General features: G+C 42.1%; 1 protein-coding gene across 1 annotated transcript in view; it reads right to left on the bottom strand.

The window, feature by feature from the left end:
* Positions 1-11,309, bottom strand: part of Lgr4 (leucine rich repeat containing G protein-coupled receptor 4) — a 98,762-nt gene extending 87,453 nt beyond the window's left edge. Inside the window, exon 1 of the mRNA XM_076570254.1 lies at positions 10,640-11,309. Coding sequence (XP_076426369.1) covers positions 10,640-10,824 — 185 coding nt within the window. The 5' untranslated portion in view covers positions 10,825-11,309. The remainder of the gene's footprint in view (positions 1-10,639) is intronic.
* Positions 11,310-20,591: the final 9,282 nt, after the last annotated feature.

Here is a 20,591-nt window from a genome sequence, read left to right as displayed (position 1 = left end):
ATTATTTCCTGCACCAAAGTTATGAATCATCTCATTGCTGGATATCTTGGGCTTTCTTTCATTATTTATTTATTTATCATTCTTATTACTGAGTGCCATTTCAAGCAGAGTGGTACTAAGGGCAGGTTCCTAACACAACATAAAGCCTAGTAAAGCCAGAAATTAGAGTACTCTTTCTTTTCCACTTTCTTGCTTTGCTCCTGGTAAGTCAGCCAAGGAGCCTCTCTCTATCCTGTAGCTCCAGACAGCACAAAGCAAAGCCCTTAAGGCTAGCAGAGGGCTGGTACTGTGAAGAAAACCCTTAGTGGCCAAGTGTTTGGCTAGCACAAGGCTGATCAATTGATCTTTCTTTGGACTGACAAGAAGACAAACATACACACAGACAGCCCTCCAGGCATGTTCTACAGGGAATTAAGCACCCGAATTCCCTTTACATATCACATATCAAATCTGGAAAGACAGCACCCAAATGCCCTATGTGTATGCACGTGAACATTTCACTCCCTTTAGTGAAATGTATGATTAAGTGGGCCTCCGTGAACGCAGACAGTACAACAACGACACTCAAATCGGTATTAGAAACTGCCTTGGCCAGAACGTGGAATTTTCTTTTCATAAAAAGTACCCAGGTTTTGCAAGCATGGCTTGCTTACTTGTAGCAGAGCCCATTATTAGTGCAAAACGTACCAACCTATGATGAAGAAGGAAGCGTTCTGCTGCGTGCCCTCACAGGCCCAGGCTATTTGTAAAGGGCAGGAATGAAATATTCCATATGTTTTCTTTGTCAGTGACAGGGCTATTGAAAGCCATACTAGTCTCCCTGCTGAGGGACTGGATCAGGCTACTCATGTGTAACCAGGCAAATGTCAAGATGGCAATGGCAAAAACATCTCAAACTTTTTTTTTTTTTTTTTAAAGAAAGCAACCTAGGGTAGAAAATGCAAACTGGACTTGAACCACTCAAACAATCTAAACGGGTCGTGGGCACTGCGGCCACCGTCAGCTGCTGTTCTGGCTTATGAATCATTTCAAAGCAGGGCTTAATCAAAAAGCCAAAAGTTCTTAAATTTTCTGAAGAAAATAAAATAAAAAGCAAATAAGGATGCCAGGGACAAGGATGCAATTTAGCAGCCAAGCATTTGGTGAGTACATACAGAGCCCTTAGTTTAAATCCCAGCACCAAAAATGAGAAAACTATACAGCATTTTAGAAATGACATCCTTAGAAAGAAGGTTTTTTTTAAAAATTACTTCATAAGTGTATCTTTATCGACAAAGCATGAAGATTGTATCTGCATATGTGTGTATGCATACACACACACACACACACACACACACACACACACAGTAGCCAATAAAAATACCTTTTCAAAATACTTCTAAGAAAAATTTCTAGCAATCTGAATATTTCTAGAAACACGGTTGATGTGAAGGAATAAGAATGTAGCTAAAATTTTAATTCTGAGTTACTCTTTAGCCATCTCAAACAGGAAGTGACCAAATGGGTCTGAGAGACTATAGTTAAGAGAATTCCCTAAAAGTTGAGTTTGCTCAGTGAAAATCCTTGGTGTTGTAAAGTTTGGCTATATTGAGCAAGGTCCATGCTGTTTTTAGAAAGACACTTTGTGTCTCTATTGAGACAGCACCCTGCCATTTGACCAACTGTGTCAGGAAAGCAGCACCAAGGCCCAGGGATTAAGGTTAAAAAAAAAAAATCTTATTTCCTCTGGGCTCCCTCCTCCATAGAGACACCATCTCCCCGACATCACAGACCTTCTGGTTAGAAGGTTAGCAGCCTTACCTATGAGCCAGCAGTACCATTATAATACACATGTACTAGTGTTTCTTTACTGAGATGTTGTTAGAAACATGTGGTAGTCAAGCAGACTTTTCCATCAGCCCAGTGGCTCACCTATGAAATCTAGAACCAGCTTTCAATCTAATACACACTCAAAGAACCAAAGAAAGAGAGTACAGATTTTAAAATCACAAACTGATGGCACACATATACAGCTAGCTATTAACTCCCCAAAGAAATGACCATATGTGGGATCCTCACTGTGTGTCAGAGACACCATGCTACTGAGAGGTCCTAAGTACAGCCTGAAAGGAAAGCAACCTTCCTCTTTTTCCAGATGGGAAGTCTGAGGCCCAGAGTGGTGAACTGACTTGCTTGATCTCTCGATCCCTTTGTAAATTAAAACAGAAAAATCATTTCTGAAAGTCTGTTCATGCAAGCATGCCAGCAAAGGAGACTGGAACCCTACAGTGACACAAAAGGGCAGATGACAGGACCATGGACTCAAAACGACCTTGGAGAACTTAAAACCAACAAGGAAATTTTTCTTTTGGAGAAAATACTGGAGCCAGATATGGTGGCACACGCCTTTGGTCCAAGCACTTGAAAAACAGAGGCAGACAGACCTCTGAGAGGTCAAGGTCAGCCTGGTGTACACAGTGATTTCCAGGCCAGCCAGGGTTAGTTAGATGAGAGCTACATAAGAGCCTATCCATCTCAGAAAGAAAAAAAAAAAAAAGGAAAGGGAAACACTGGAGATTGAGGAGACAATTCAATGGATAAAACGCTTGTACTGTACACATGAGATGCAAGGCAGAGACAGGGGAACCCCCAGAAGCTCGCAGGCCAGGTAGCCCAGTATACACAGCAGAAAACAAGAACTTCTATTTCAAACAATGTAGAAGGCAAGAATGAACACAAGGGTTGTTTTCTAGCCCCACATACATGCTGTATCACAGCATCACAAGCATCACAGAAAAGATGAAAACAGATTTATGCTAGGACACTAAATGTCAGTTGATGCCAAATGTATCCTGTTAAAACCATGGTAACAAAATATGTTAAATATACTGAATTCATTTAATATTTGCTTATGAATGTAACCTGCATTGTATTAAGATGTCTGTGGACATTTCCACTGTATGAGGTAAGGAAAGCTCAGTGAAGATCCAAAGGACAATTATGACATTATGAAAATACAAATGCTAAATACACTCAGCAAGTAAAACAAAATGCAGACGCGCAGAGGACCATAACCTCAAGTCCAGAGCTGGCACTACTTGCTCTTTCTCTCCCCCAACTACTGAGCAGAAGCTGACACACTAGAAGAACATGCTTGCCAAGGTATACCTGATTCCAGAGATGCTGCGCGCTCCTCCCTCCTCTCCCTCTCCCCCTCCCCCTCCCCCTCCCCCTCCCCCTCTCCCTCTCTCTCTCTCATCCTGCTGCAAACACGGGGAGCATGACAACCTAGAACCTAAGAATAACTATGTGCTTCCACGCTCCTAAAATCGGTGGTGGGCCAAGCCTTCCTAAGGGTATATACTTTCTTCAAAAGCTTCTGCACAGACAGAGTACCCCTAAGAGAACCAGGAAAAACCCGGAAGTTCATCAGCGTCACAGACCAATGAGTTTCACAGAAGAGACTGCCAACTTGGAAGCACACCTTCCACTCTGCACCTTCAAAACCAAAACCCTGAAGAGAGCGAGGATGTTGAAATTGATCTCCCTCAGCTTAAAAAAGTCTCTCACCTAGTTCCTTGGGGGAAGTCTAGATGTCATCACTTGTACCAAATTATTCTGTGGTTCATGCCGATCGCTATACCATGAAATCTAATGTACAGGGAGAATGGAAAAGTTAGACTTGAATCAGTTCTAGACATAGCCCTTAACCATGCCTAGAACCAATCTGAGGCAAAGGAGCCATATGCTTGCCAAATTTCTGTCCATTTTCTGGAAAAGGAAAATGTCCCTAAACAGAGCTTTGCAAATACGGGGTGAAGGGGTACAACTCACAATTTTTTAAAGGATTCTACATTATGATTTAAATAATGAATCAAAAATACTTTGTAGTCAGAGCATAATGAGATTTCATTCTTTCAATGGTCAATATTAAAAACAAAAACAAAACAAAAATCATACTATATTCTTCTAATGTTAAAAACAACAACAACAACTCAGAAGACTGGAGGAAGGGGGTTGCAACGTCAAGGCCAATGTCAGTTACACTGTAAGGTCTTAACTTTGTCTCAAAAAATAAGGAAACAAGCAAAAACAACCAGCTAAGAGGGCTCACACAGCCCTTTGCTTATCTTGATTCAGAATATGCAAATACAAATTTCATATGAAGGATGGAGAGTCCCTGAGTATCTCATAATGTATTAAATTCGCATCTTCCACGTGTCTCATTACTAGCAGACATGACACTGGCTCAGAAGCTAACCATACACACAGCTGCCTCCTAAAATATCTTCGGCTAACATTCCCTGAGGAGATATTTTCATATTCGATGGGACAATATGCTACCCCAGGTGCATGATTCAGTGTTTTGTTTGCTCATAAGACCTTCCAATACAAAAAGCTAAGAAATGAATACATGAATATACTTAAAACATTTGAACATTCATTTCTTGGGCCCAGACTGGTAAAAGTCTTTCCCAAACTTTAACCACTTGCACCTAAAGAGGCAAAGTGAATAAATAAACAAACAAGGCGCTTGATACCAAATATGGTGGTTTGGGAGAACCTAGCTATTGTGACTTTATGACAAGTTAAAAAAAAATTAATATAAAACCATATTTTAAAAACTAAAAATAAGCAACCTAAACATTAGAAGCTTTAATTGCCCAGCTGTGGCATACAATACCTCAGTACTTTAAGAATCTTGCAAAAAAAAAAAAAATAAGTAAATAGCCACATACAAAGTTTAGTAAATTTGTCTCTGTGAATCAACACAGTGCATATTGCACACACATACACAGTACTATTTAAAAGGGATGTCTGATCTTGCTACAGTCTTTAGAAAGTTTAAACACCATTAAACACCTACAAACTATAAAATCACGGTCTCTCACTCTAAGACTTTTTTTAACTCAGGTTAGGAACCTGCTCACTTTCAAACAACAGGCTGATACCTGATGTGCAGTTTGACCATCAGGTGCTTCAAGATACAAAAGAAATGTCAAGAAGGCAGACAAATTAGCCATTGTGTAAGAGTACTGATTGGCTGCATGCCCTAGATTTTTTTTCTTCATTGCCAGTATTTAAAATTGGAGCATTTTATCACCTTCAGTCAAGCTTTTACAAAAATCACACTTCACTAAGGAGAGGTACCAAAAAAACCCCAAAATTCTCTTTTTTCATTTATTGAAAACAAACTTTGACACTGTCAAATATGGACCATCCATTACTTTTAAGGAGCAACCTTGATAATTATAATTTATAATTTATAAACTTAAAACTTTAACATCTACTTTTCCAGATGGAAAGACCCATGATGTCCTATCATGAATGTTGGCTTACTTACATTTTTTCAAAGTTGAAGACATATTTGGTGGGATTTAACTTTTAAACTATTATATTATTAATATTATATTAACAGCCCAATAAAGTATTTTTGTTACCATGAATTGGTTCCCAGGTATAGGAACCAGTACTGTGCCTTCTCAATCCCTGCATTACATGTTTATAGAGTCAAAAGTAAGAGTCGGTCTCAGCCTCTATGATTCACCAAATGATTCTTACAATTTTATGTTCTGCAGGCTTCAATGAAGTCCAAAGGAGAGGTGAAAGCTACTATATAGTCTAATATCCATTACTAAAACACGAGAGAGGAGAGAGAGAAGAGAGAGGAGAGAGGAGAGGGAGGGAGAGGGAGAGAGGGAGAGAGGAAGAGAGGGAGGGAGAGAGAGAGAGAGAGAGAGAGAGAGAGAGAGAGAGAGAGAGAGAGAGAGAGAATGAGAATGAATGAGAATAGAATAAGCTCAAATCAAGGAGACCAGAAACTAAAATCCAAACTGGCAGGCTGTCAGTGTTTTCAACCATTATAAAGATGACTAAAATACAAATCTGAGAGACAGACTGACAAAGGCAGAGGCTAAGAAAATGCCTAAACTTGCCTGGATCCACCTACTAAGACAGATCTTTGATCTTTCCTGAGAGATTAAGCTGTCAAATGTTACCTTACAATTCTAAAGCTAAGAGCCAACTACATGGACAGTAAATACCTGTGACACCAAAACTGGCACAGCAGTCAGTTAAACTGGAAATTGTGAACTATTATTGGTTACAGCAAGCCTTCAGAAGTATGGAGTAAGTAAATCCCTGGCATAAATTCTCAGTACTGTTCAGGCAATAGCTAACACATCACTGCTTGGGGAGACATGGATACCCTATTCCATGGACGTACTCCAGTTGAACTGGACAAGTGTAAAATCTACTGGGTAGATGAGAGGGTCCCCATCACTTCTCTTCACACCACTGCCTCAAGAAATTCATAAAAATCAAAATTCTGAGCTAATGGGTATAGCTTTGTGATAGAGTGCCTGCCTAGCATATACAAGTCCCTGAAGCCCCAATTCACTGAAAATTATTTACATTAAATAGAAAGAAAACTCTTGTCAATAAGAGTGTCTGTTGTCTCTGTTTTTCCAGACTGTAAAAATTAGAGCCCTGAAGGGTTAGGCACATGACTCATTCAAGGTTACTGCAGTGAATTATTGACAGATCTGGAACCCAGCTCCTCATGTTTCCCAGAGAATGCACTTTCCTCTGGGCTAGCTAAAGAGCACAGAGGTTCCCCAGTTTGTAAAATAAAGGATCCAAGCTGCAAGATGTTCAGATATTGATCTTTCTCTGAAGTACACTTTTGGCACAAAACTAACATATCTCTAACATTGAAATTTGAAGGGTATTAGGAAATAAAAAAGATATCCAATTTTACTACTAATAAAAATATGAACATTCAGACACTGATTACTGATTTGACCTGTTATGGAATACACACTAGATACTGGAAGTTAGAAGAAGAAAATACTTTCAACTGATATCTGTAAAAGAAGATGTGTGGTATACTGAAGAAAACACATCTTGGATAAGAATCCGAGATGATACTAATAAAGGGAGAAGAAAAAGCCACTGGGTCTTTAAAAACTACTTCCAAGCCCTTCAGGTAACCATCAGTTCCATAAAGAAGGCTTGATAAATCCGCTCAGGTACAGAATATTCTCACTGTGAAGGTCTGAGCTATGACTAATTACATGGAAGGGAGGACATTGAGTAACTTTTTGTACAGTATCCAAATTAGTGAAACAGAGTGATTTTCTTTTCCAAGTGTTAAGCCATACACACAGGAAACAATCAGGGCTATTCTACCCTAGCAAAGCGCCCTTGCTACTCATGAATTCTGCAACAAGTCTCCATGGAAAATTTCCTAACACACACTTCTAAACACAGACAAGAACTCCTCCAAGTGAGTGGTAATAAAAAGGCTTATGCAGCTTCAACTGGAAGACTGTTCTGGGGCTCGTGAGATCTTCTCATGAGGTCATTCGGACATTCGTGTCGCTTTGCCATCCTCAAGTAAGAATTACAAAATCATCAAACTTCTACAGGGCATAAGCAGCTTAGCAACCATCCAGGGAATGCAATGACTTTATTTTTGACAGATAAGGAAACTGTCACACACTCCAAAATGGTGCGGCATGACTTGCCCAAGGCCACACAATCACTCAGCAGTGAGCAAAGAAGGATGATCAAGGGCTCAGCTCCACCTCTCTCCAGGAAGCCAGGAAAACAGGCTTTTAAAATCATCTTCAAGTTACGCGCCAGGCATAATGTAGATATGAAAATTTGTGTCCCAAATCTATAGTTCTCAAACTCCGTTGCAGAAACATATGAACCAGAAAGCACACACTGAAACCTCCCCTCCACACCACCATGGCCATGTCGTCCACCCCCCCCCCCAACCTTGGAATGTGGGTAATAAGACTGATTTTATCGCCACTAACGCAGGGATAACCTTGAATCCTTCTGATAAAATGAAATGGAATTTGAGTATTAGTAAGAGTACGTAACTGCAACAGGCCCGCAGACATTGTAACATAGGGTTCAAAATAGCTGCTCAGAAATACAATCACTATAAATGGTATTAATGCGGGAGCTCCATCGGGGATCCTGGGGCTTGCAGCTGCTTCTGTCCCCCAAGTCTTATAAGGCAGCGTTCAGCAGGAAATAGTTTGGCTGAACAAGTTTAAACCAGCCTAAAGTAGGAGCAGCAGGTATGTAATCTCTGGGGCCTTCTCAATTCTGGACAAAAGGCCAAATGCAGAGAAGTCCAAGTTTCGAAAGCTCTCATGGGAATAGTGTCTGGATCTGAAGCTCTTTAGTGTGGCCCTATGTGCGCATTTACTCACTCCAGAATTTTTAAATTTCTCCAGGGTACCAGGCTCTGTGGACTGAGTCAATAAAAGCCCTGCTCTCTGAAGGTCCTGTGGTCTCCAAGGCGAGTAGTGCGCACACCTCAGAGGTAGGTGTCACTTGACAAGTCACTGAGGATTAAGAAAGAACTTTGAGCAACTACACTCTCATGTTAAGGCTTCTGTTTTTGTGTTTGTAACTTCACAAATGACAAGCTCCAGAAATTAAGAATATGTAAACAACGGCATAGTGACTGTAGACCTAGTCTCGTAGTGTAAACTGTGCTTCACAGAAGCGGCAACGTACCAACCTCAGAACGGAAGCCCTTGCTTATCCTCCGCTATCCTGTGAGAGAAGAGTGCAGATCTGAGGCACCCGGCCCTCCTGCCTCTGCAGTCAGCTGGTGTGTTAAAAGCAAATATCCAGCCCTTCCAAACCCTTTAAGATGGAGTGGTCTATATATACCATTTATACTTCTGAGGGTAAAAGCAGGGGGACTGGGAAAATGAGTTCTCGGACTGTGTAATCACTCTACCTATTGACCACATTTGACCACTGCAGCAGTTCAGAAAAGTGTTATCTGTCCACACCACAAGCTATGCACAGTTACTCCCTAAGGCTCCACAAGGAAGATAGGGTGTTGCATTGTCTCCAGTGAAATCTTCAGGTTGTGTGATGTTTCTCTGAGAAAGGAGCATGTTCCCATAAAACATGACAGTACTCTCTGGTTTTAGGTACTGTGTAAAACAGATCCTTTTCCTTATGGGACAAGTCTACTTGTTAACGTTTTAAGAATGTGCTAAACACAGTCTTTACAAATCAGCTAAATAGTGAAGTTGTAGTTTAAAAAAATATTATTATTATTATTATTATTATTATTATATAAAGGCTTCCAAATGGTTCAGGTAAAGTCACCTCTCTTTCTGCTTGAATTCTCTTAACGTTTCCAAAGAGTTTCGAGAAAGTAAATGCCTATCTCCTCTACCAAGTTCTTTTCCTCACTTCCCAGCCCCGCTCAAACTTTTCCACAAATATACCCTTGTGAGCAAAACGCTGCACGCTTCAAAGTTAACTCTTCTGGTGAAAAGTTAAACGACATACTGAAAGAAAAGGTCTTTCGATGCGTGCATAAGTAACACCTGAGACTGAGACAAAAACAAAGACTAGGTCGAAATACTCAAAGCCACAGGCCTCAGTTCTCATTATCCCCAACCTACAAGGCCGGCGGAATGCCTTGTCACCACCCACCTGGAAAGGCAGCAATGTCCCGGCTTGCCTAAAAGGGAGTTTTCCCTTCCTAAGATCTGCGACTCCTTTAAAGCTACGTCTAAGAGGTCTCTTTGGGTAGCCTGAAGGTAGAAAGGAAGTTTCCTTTGCCCGAGGGCCCCTCGGGCCCCTTTCTCCCTAACAGTTCTTTCACTGCTCCTGATTTAATCGTGCAATAGGCCACACAACACGACAGACACGACACAAGAAGGATGAAAGGGACATGCAAGCTACCCTTCGCTCAATTACCCTGTTCTTCTTCTATCGCTGGCATTTGCCAACGCCACCTCCAACACCTCTTTCAGAGTCCTCCTCTTTCCCGAGGAGATGTTGAAAGCTCTCTGAGGAAAGAGGTGTGGAGGCTCAGAACCATTGGTGACTCTTCCTGACCTCAGGCAGCTCAAATGAAAGGTTGCCCACCTTGCAGGCTGCACTGAATGTGTGCTCTGGAACTTTCTCTCCCGACATTCTCTAGCTTAAGCCAGCCTTCCTTCTTTAAAACGCCTATCCAGTAAGAGGATTCCCGCCGAGAAAAGGCTGAATCTCCCCTCCTCCCCAGTGCCCGGAGTGTGGTAGGGAGTCCCGAGTGGGTCTGAGCTGGGGGTGGGGTGGGGCTACCCTGCACAGGCAGGATGGGGCCAAATTGGAAAGCGATTCACCTTCTAAGGTACAGGTGTTTCTTCCCTCCGCCTTCTGGAACCCTGGGGGGATCCAGGTGCTTCCCCATGGAACGTGCCTTGTTGGCAAATGCAGGCCAAGTTCTAGGCACCCTCATCCATGGCCCAAGTTTTGCCAGCCCAACAGGGGGCCGCATGGGGGAAGAGGTCGCGTGAAAGGCTGCCAAGGACAAGCGTTTCCAGCGTCCTCCCTCCTTCTTGGCCCTAGACACATTTGGGATTTGAGATGGGGGCAGGGGTGTGTAACTGCGCCCAAAAAAGTCTGGGAAAGAGAAAGCTCCTCGGGGCTCAGATCCGGACTGGCTAAGTCTGAAAAGGCCACCTTTCGGGAAAGGGTGCCAATGTGCCCACACACATCCACAGGTGATCGGTGCACCCTGGACCCGAGGGCGCTGGGGGTTGGGAAGCTGAAGTCTAGCCCTGGCTCCGCCCCGCTGCGCCCCGCGGGTCCCCCAGCCCGTAGCCCGGTCGCCCGCACTCACAGCGCTTGGGTGAAGGCGCTGAGCCCCTCCGGCACGGCCGTCAGCCCCTTCCCGGAGCAGTCCACCCGACGGTCGCCGTCGCAGCTGCAGGGCGCAGCGCAGAGAGGCGGCGCCGCGCCGCTGGGCCCGGCCGAGCCGAGCAGCCCGAGGGCGAGGAAGCAGAGCAGCCGCAGCGGGCCCGGCATTGCTGCGGCCGCCGCCCGCGCCCGCCTCTCCCGCGGCGCCTCTCGCTCGGCTCGCCTCGGTTGCCCTCCGCCGCCCCCCGGGGCGGCCGGCCTGCCGGACTCGGGGCCCGGGCGCCGTCCCTCGGCGGTCCGCGTGCGCTCGCTCCCTTCAGCAGTCCGCCGCTGCAGCGCAAGGACGCGGCGCTCCGCAGTGTCTCCCTTCCCGCTGCTCCATGGACGCGCACGGGCAGCCCCCGCGGCTCGGTGGCTCAGGCCAGCCGGGCCGGCCCAGAGCAGCTGCCGGGGCCGCGCGCTGCCATCGCCGCCGCCGCCGCCTCCTGTCCCGGGCCTCCTCCAGCCACACTGCTCCTCAAGGTTGCGGAGCGCAGCCTCCAGCCATGCCGGCCCGGCGCCCCAGCCCCCGCCCCGGCTCTCACAAACACCCCGGCTGTCCGCGTTCTCCCCGCCGCAGCTCCAGCTCTGGGCGTCCTTTTCCCTTCTAGGGTTGCACGCTCGCCTCCGGAGCCCCCGGCCGCCGGGTTATGCAAATCACTTAGGTACATGCAAAACTAACCCTGCTCCCAGAGCGCCATTGGTCAAGGGAGGTCTCGAGCTCATTACTATGCAGGTAGGGGACCCGCTATTGGTCAAGAGTAGAGGGGCGTGTCTCTCTGGAGTGAGTGACAAGGTAGTGCTGCTGCTGTTAGTGGTGGGTGGTGGTGGTGGTGGTGGTGGTGGTTGGTGGTGGAGGTTCAAGGAAAACCCCTGACTTGGCCGTGTCTGCGAGTCAGGTTGAGGATTGAAGGTAGACCTAGGGCAAGACCAAGAGTCGGCTGTTTCCCTCCCCCACCCAGTCTTTTTCTTCCCTCCGCAGAAATTGGATCTCCTAAATTGGATGACCTGAAAAGTAAAACTCGTCTCCAGCTTTCGGTCGTTTCAAATGACTCTCCGCTGTTCCTAAGGGCAAGGGCATGGAGAGCTTTGCAAACAGGGAAAAGAAAAGACAGATTTGGAAAAGGAAGGGGGAAACATTTCTTTCTAGCTGACCCAAATTTTTGAATTTCAGTTGTGCACTAAATTAAACAGTGTAACCCCTCCCGTATCTCACTTCACCTCTGAGATCTTAGTGCTCCTTTTCATTCACACTTGGGAGCTGAATTAGCGGTTAATTGTCCGTGACACAAATCAGACTTCTTTCTTCCTCTAAAAATCCCAAAACACAAGGATTTTGAAGAGTTCAAGACGGCGATGTTTCCGAGCACTAGAACAGAACTTTCGAGGGCCAATTGACTGCCCTCAAGACGTGTGCGTTAACGATCAGCAATTCCTTCCTTTTCCTGAGCTTTTTTTTCCTTGTGGCCTAATACCCACAAGCATTATACAAAAAAACAGCCTTGTCAATGCCTTCTTTCTTGCTTTCTGCTATGCCTTTGGGTTCTTTTACTCTATATTGTAGATGCTTTTAATGAATCCGTTAAGTTATTGTAAGAAGGGTATTAAAATATCCGTGTTGTGTAAAGTTAACTAGACATTTCATGCAAATAAAAAAGGAAAATATAAATAAATTAATGAAGACCTAGACAATACCTTTTTTAAAAAGATCAATTTATTTATTTATGTATATGAGTGATCTATCTGCATTTACTCCTTATTCCAAAAAAGGGTATCAGATCCCACTATAGATGGTTGCGAGCCACCATGGGGTTGCTGAGAATAGAACTCAGGACCTCTGGAAGAGCAGCCAGTGCTCTCAATCGCCGAGCCATGTCTCCAGCCCCTAGACAATATCTTAAATGAAAAAAAAAAAAAATCCACCATCTTTGCAGCCAAGAACTTATGGTAAATGGTAATAATAATAATAATAATAATAATAATAATAATAATGCCAGGTTGGATTCATATATACTATAAAATCATGCTAGTGAATCAGTAAACACAGACAAGTTTTAAGAATGATGTATTTCCTTACTACAGCGTTGAAAGAGAACTTTCAAAAAAGATGAGTGGTCCTCTGGTTTTATAGACAAGAGCATCAGAATCTCTTGGGCACCATGATCAGCTTCAACCTAAGATCACCACAGAATAACTCCTGGCTTCTGAATCTTGGTCTGGTTGGTATTTCAGAAGCTTCCCCCAACTTGTTTTTTGTTTTTGTTTTTCCATTTCTGTTACTTTCCAGCAACTTTCATGAGTAAACAAAGTAAGGAAAAATTATAAAGTTAGTTCTAATTGATACTTTGAAGTCTTCTCTTTCTTAAAAAAAAAAAACACTAAAAGGTGTACAATTTCTCCTCCTAAGGTACACCTTCTGCTTTATTAATAACTATAGACTTTACTGGTTGCATTTATTTCTAAGGAATATTTTAAGTGGACAGGGTCTTACTATGTAACCCAGACTGACCTCAATTCACCATCCTCCTAACTCAGCCTCATGAATGCTGGAATAATAGTATGATAATACTATTATTAATATAATGATTATATTTTATTCTAATATACTTATATCATATTGTATATGATATAAAATATTTGATAATGTAATTAATATAAATATAATAATTGTATTGCAGACTCATTTCCATGCGCTCTCTCTCTGTCTCTATCTCTCTGTCATTTTCTCTATCTAGCTGTCTGTCTGTCTCTCTCTAAAGAAGTGTTTCCCAGTGGCTGGAGAGATGGTTCAGGGGTTAGAGCACTTGTTGTTCTTGCAGAGGACAGGAGTTCTTTTCCCAGCAGCCCACATGGTGGTTCACAACTCTCTGTGACTCTCTTCAGGGAATTTGAGACTCTCCTGGCCTTCATGAGCATCATACATGCACGTGTATGTGGAATACTCTTATACATGAGCATCAGCCATGCATGTGTATGTGGTATACACATATACATGCAGGCAAAAACACTTATATACATCAAATAAAAATAAAGTGTTTTCTGAATTTCCACAGTCCTAAGAATCACATGCAGACTAATTTAAAATGAGGAGTAATTTAGTGTGCCTGGACTGGGGCCAGGCATTGGCATTCTAAAGATCATGAAATGAAAAAGACACAGGTGATTCCTGATCACTTTCAAGAACTTTGTTTGTTATGGTTGGTATCTTAGGTGAAAATAGAGACTCAGATTTTCAAAAAGGGAGAGGTATAGATTTTACTAACGAATAAATTTTTATTGTTTATGAAATGAGGAAAGTAAATTATACAAGTGATTAATGTTCACATCTTAGCCAAAAAGGCAAAGATCACAAAGGACTTTGACAGTAAACTGAAAAAAAATCTATTAAAAAGTTCATATCCCATGGGCTGGAGAGATGGCTCAGCAGGAGTTAAGAGCACTGGCTGCTCTTCCAGAGGTCCTGAGTTCAATTCCCAGCAACCACATGGTGGCTCACAACCATCTGTAGTGGGATCTGATGCCCTCTTCTGGCATAAAAGTGTGCATGCAGCTAGAGTACTCATACATAAACTAAATAAATCTTAAAAACAAAACAAAAAAACCACTCATCTCCCTATCATTACTACATTATGTGAACCTTACTAAGAATAAATTGATCTATTAGTTTTCACTTCTTAAACAAGTTGTCCCGCAGGAACATAAAAACAGAATGAACTAAAGAAACACAATCTTCAGTGAGCTGTTCCGAATAGCTAGAGAAAAATGGTCAACTTTTACCTAAGCTACAAGCACCAGGAAGATACCAAGAACCCAAGGACACGTTTGGTGTCAAACAAAAGAGCCACCTCACTGCTCTCTGCGAAGATGGTCTTTTCTCATGGCCACAGATGGCTCATTTGTAGCACCCACAGGTAAGGTAGAGATTGCAGCCTGTGACGTGACTGTAGTAGTACACACCATAATTATAGACCTAGAGAAGCTGGAGAATTATAAAGTCAAATCCAGCTTGGGCTCTGTACATAGGGAAACAGTCTTAAAAGGAAAGACTGCACCCTGAGGACACTTTGTGGGGTACTTGGGATGAAGAAGCATCCCATCTGGTGATGCTTCCGTTGTGCAAAGGACTGACTAGTAGATAAGTTGGGCATCACCCCATTATCCTGACACTCTTATAAAAGGGAACAGTATATATATGTATATATTATATACATATATATACTGTTCATGGTAGGTAAGGGTCCAAAGTACTCAATTAAGGAACAAAACAAACAAAAAGGGATAGTAGGAGCTCTCAGCCAGTGCTGAAATGATTAACAGGTTAAAAATCCTCACCTATACAGAATTTCATTTTTTATTAAATATATCTGACTCGCAATAAACGGGAGTCCACAGCAAGCTGCTTAGGAAATAAAATGTTAAAATAATATGGTTGAAGTTCTCTTTGTCTTCTCCCCAGTCATTCCTTCCTTCTTCCTCTCCCAGCAAAGTAAGCATTTTTCTAAATGTCATAGCTAATTTCCATGCATAGCTCCACGGTTTTCATTGTGTCCCTAAACAATGCACAGTATTGCCTTGAAAAAATCACTCAATACTGTTTTTTTCTCTAGCTAGCTCTGTTTTGCACTCAACTTATGCGTTTTCTCCACGTTCACGAAGTTAATAGCTTTCCTTAATTAATTTTCATTGTTGTATTACATTCCACTGAAGGAATTTTCCCCAGGGCCTGAGACTTTAACTCACTGTTAGAGGGCGAGTTTATAGTAAATATCAGTAAACTTCCTGTGAAGGACTAATAACTAGGTATTTTAGGTATTTGTTTAAGGTATCTCTGTCACAATTCTCCGATGTCACTATTACAACTCAAAAGCAATCACATACAATAGTAAGCAAGCAGTTATGGCTGTGTTTATTCCACTAAGATTTTCTGTGTGTGTGTGTGTGTGTGTGTGTGTGTGTGTGTGTGTGTGTGTGTGTGTGTTATAAGACAGGGTCAATACAGTCCTGGCTGTGCTGGAGCTCATTATGTAGACCAGGTTGGCCTTGGACTCACAGAGATTCTCCTGCCCTTGTCTCCCCAACTTATTTTTCCTTTTTAATATACAAAGCAGTCGGTTTTCTTAGGACATTTTCATGCACACATCACTGCTGTACTTGTCCTTATTCCTCTCCCTCCTCGCTTGTCCTCCCCATATTTTCCTGTTGCCCTCCTCTGTTCCCCTTTCTTCTCAGGCTCCCCTTTGATTTCCCACGCCATCACATGGACTTCATTCATCTCATCCTTCCCTTCCTCTTACTGTCCACTCTCACTTATGGCCTCTTTCTTTTCACAGTCCCCTTTCTACTCTCAGTCCCCCACCCCCAACCACCCTCCACATTTTAAATCTGTAGTTTACATATGAGAGGAAACTGGGGAGTTGGTCTTTCTGAGTCTGACTTCTTTTGCTTAACAATGATTTCCAGTTCCATTCATTTTCCTGCAAATGCAGTGGTTTCATTTTCCTCTAAGACTGAATAAAATTCCATTATGCCTATGCCACATTTCCTCTACCCATTCATCTGTTGATGGACATGTAGTCTGGTTTCATTTCTTTGCTAATGTAAATAGAGAGGTCATAGGCATGATGTGTAAATATCTCTCTAATATGCTGACTTACTCGTTCAGGTATAGGACACATAGCGAATAATTCTATTTTCAGTTTTAAAATTGTATTAGTTAATTAATTATTATCATTATTTGTGTGTGTGTGTGTGTGTGTGTGTTTGTGTGTGTGTGTGTGTATTCATGATGGGGGTGGGGCGCATGCCATGGGAGTGCATGTGTAGGTCAAAGGACAGGTTTGTTGAGCTTGTTCTTTCTGTCCAGATTTACATGGGTTCCAAGGATCTGACTCAGGTCTCCAGCCTTGCATGACATGCAGCTTTACCTGTTTAGCTATCTTGCCAACCTCTGTCTTCAGCTTTCTTGGGACACCCTCACACTAACTTCCATAGGGGCTGCACAAGTTTACATTCTCACTGTCATTATATGAGGATGCCTCTTCCTCTACATCTTGGTCAGTATTTATTGTTGTTTGTGGATAGCTATACTGACTGGGGTGAGATGAAATCTCAAAACAGTTTTAACTTGTAATTTCATGATGGGTAAGAAGGTTGAATACTTTCAAATATTTATTGGGAGTTTGTATTTTTCCTTTGAGAAATCCATGTTCTATTCATCAGCCCATTGTAGACTAGATGGTTAATTCTTTTGATGTTTCATTTTCACAATTCTTTATGTAGTCTAATGTTAATTCCTGTAGGATGAGTGGTTGACATAGATTCACCCCATTCTATAGATAGTCTCTTTGCTCTGGGAATTGTTTCTTTTACTGTGCAGAAGGTTTTAAATTTCACACAAGTGTCAGGGCAGTGGCGGTGCATGCATTATTGTCTCAAAAGGTGTAGTTTCATCTTATTTAGGTCATTATCCCTCATTATTCCTGGACAATATTTGATAACCATTCCTTTGTATGTAGTCTTGTATTAGGTTTTCTATTTTGTGGGACAGTTTGAGGAGTACAGTTTTAGCTCTTCCTTCAAGGTTTGGGAGAAGTTATTCGTAAATCCACTCAGTCCAGGACTTTACTTGGTGGGGATACTTTTTTAAATTGCTTTGATATTTCTGTTTTGATATGGATCTATTTAAATTAATTTTGATTTAATTTTGGTAGAACACATGCCTCAATATTTATCCATTTCTACTAGATTTTCCAGAGTTTTAGAATACATGTTAGATTCTAAGTATCTTTAATTATCTCAAAGACTTCCCTGGGGTCTGTAATACCTCTGTTTTTCATCTCTAATTCTATTCTATTCTGCATCTTCTTTCTTTGTTTCATTTTAATTTGCGATGTCCAGTATTGTTTATCTCTTCAAGGAATCAACATTTTGTTTGATTGACTATATGCATTGTTCTCTTAGTCTCCATTTCATTCATTTCTGTCTTGATTTTTATTTTTTCATGTTGCTTGCTGCCCTGGGATTTGGTTTATTCTTGTTTGTCTAAGACCTTGAGTTGCATTATTAAGTTATTTATTTGAGACCTTGTTGATTTTGTAATGTGAGCAACCCTTATTATTTTCCCATTTCATGTTTTTGACAGTTGACTACATCACAAAGAAGTTGTCAGTTTTCTTGCTGAATTTTTCATTCCACATTTCTTACTTTTTCATTTAAATTGCTTGCTGTGGGATGGTCTGTATGTCAAATGTGTTGCTCTGATTGGTCAATGAATAAAACACTGATTGGCCAGTAGCCAGGCAGGAAGTATAGGTGGGACTAACAGAGAGTAGAATTGAGATAACAGGAAGGCGGAGGGAGACACTGCCAACTGCTGCCATGACAAGCAACATGTGAAGATGCCGGGAAGCCATGAGCCACGTAGCAAGGTATAGATTAATAGAAATGGCTTGATTTAAGATATAAGAACAGTTAGCACAAAGCCTGCCATGGCCATACAGTTTGTAAGCAATATAAGTCTCTGTGTTTACTTGGTTGGGTCTGAGCGGCTGAGGGACTGGTGGGTGACAGAGATTTGTCCTAACTGTGGGCCAGGCAGGAAAACTCTAGTTACAGTTGCTGGTTTTTCTCATTTTCTCTTCAGTGTTTCTGACTTTGCTGTCCAGTGCTTGCACTAATGCATCTGCTTATGTTTTTGGTCATTTTTATTAGTAAGTTTGAAATATTCATCCAATATCTTATCTATTGTAACATTTGTGAGGTCAGTAGTCCTTTGGGCTGAGTATCAGTGAGTTTTTGTAGCTGTGATAAAATAGTGTGACCAAAGAAAACTTAAGGAAGAAAGTTTCTTTGGCTTCTGGTTCCATGGAAGGAATCCATGAGAGCAGAAAACTGAGCAACTACTTTATACACAGGTAGGAAGCAGAAAGAGCAAACTGGAAGTAGGGTGAGGCTGTGGACTCTGAAAGCCTACCCCCAGGTACGTATTTCCTCCAGCCAGGCTCCATGTCCTAAAAGTCCATAACCTCTCCAGACAACATCACCAACTGACAATCAAGTGTCCAACTACATGAACTTATGGAGAACATTTCTCATGCAAATCACCACAGACTATATTTGCTTTTTCATTATTTCTTGTTTCTGTAAACATGATTTGTACACCTTTTGGCCTAGATAGCTTTTTCAGTTTGATTTGAGGACCTTATTGAGCAGCCTACTCTTGAGAACTCAATCCTATGTCTCTTGAGAACTCACCCTTCCGTGTCTCTCCAGCTTGAGGTGGCTGATGCCTTAGCTAGGGGTAGAGGTTGCTTCCCATTTGTATTGGGAGCATGAGAAGCAAGTACAGATCTCGGGGATGAAAACTTAGACACTTCAGTGGTCTACTAGATACACACAGCTGCATCCCTCCAGCAGGGAGATGCCTTGAGAGTATACAGATAGGTCCTCTGCCTGTACAGTAGACCACTGAAGTGTCTGAGTTTTCAGGCTTTACAGAAGTGAATTGTGGGTAGGTAGATCCAGAGGTTGATTCACCTGCTGAGCTCTGACACAGAGCTTCCAAACTCCAAGGTGAGTCTTGGCTGATGAGATCTGCTCCTGGCAAGTGAGGGTGAGACTTGCCTTTTTCTCCTGTGCACTTCAGTGCCTGAGCTGAGATTCCTGCTGTCTACACTTTCCCACCAGTCATTATCTGGACTGCCTCCCAGGGCTGTCTGTCACTCTGGGAATGTGTTAGATTAAGTTCAAGCTCTCTGCCCTGTGTTTATTTCCTCCTCAGGTGACTGCAGTAGCTCAGCTAAAGTTTTTCCATTTTTTTTTTATTATTCTCCTTCATTGCATCATCTTACACAGAAGTCCTCTCAGATCATCATCATCATCATCATCATCATCATCATCAGATAAAATAAGGGTTGAATTAATCGTGGCTCATAGGCCACAACTGAGTTCCTAACCCAGCTTTGCAAGGTACAAATCTTTTATTTGAACTCTTCTTATCACTTAGAAGGATGTGCCTCAAAGGTGCCATCTTTTCTGGTGAGATGAGTTCAAACAATGAAAATATGATGTGTAGGCAAATTTGTACCGAAGATTATGTTGGAAAATGAACCCCAAATAAACCACTACAAGCTTCACAAGGCCTCTCTTTCCTGCATGAATGGCTCAGGGGTATTCCGAACACTGAGAATTCATGTTACCTTTTATCCAAAATGCACTCCAAATATTTTTTACCTGATGTAACCTCATGGCCTGTAAGAAATGGCTATTGAGTTTAAGTAAAAGCACAGGTGCCACACATCATCAGAAGTTATATGCTAAATATGTATATTAAAGTGTATGTGTATATCCGTGTTTTTTATTTAATAAGACAATTTAGAAATTCGTCTGCACTCAAACATTCATAAATGTCAGAAACACTCCTCTCCTTATACCTGAATATCTCAGCCTTTCTCAATCTTATCTTCTCTACCTAATCTTTCCTTTCATTTTTAACACATGAGGAACACATGAGGAGAATGAGTCTCCAGGGAACAATTTCTGGATGGCACATGAAACACATGCAGGTCCTGTGTCTAGAACATATAAGCTGGTGAGACGCATAAGCCAAAAATGATGTGCATAAGAACCTAGGTGTTAGGAGAAGGGTAAAAGGAGGGAAGTCAGGACAGGAATCCAGGACAATCATCACCTGGCCATGCTGAGACCCTGTCAAGACCCAAATGTTTTGTCATCTGATTGGGGTCATTTCTTTTTCTTCTTCCTCTGCCTCCCCTTTTCTTCCTTCTCTTCCTTGTTTTTTGTTTTCTTCTTTTTAAAAGAGTACTTCCTTTAATTTAAAAAAAATAGTTTTGTGGTTGGGTGGCATGCATGTGACATGCTGTTGTGCATGTGTGGAG

This window comes from Peromyscus maniculatus, chromosome 4, assembly GCF_049852395.1.
Source record: "Peromyscus maniculatus bairdii isolate BWxNUB_F1_BW_parent chromosome 4, HU_Pman_BW_mat_3.1, whole genome shotgun sequence".
Taxonomy (NCBI): Eukaryota; Metazoa; Chordata; class Mammalia; order Rodentia; family Cricetidae; genus Peromyscus; species Peromyscus maniculatus.
This window is presented reverse-complemented; position numbering and strand designations above follow the sequence as displayed.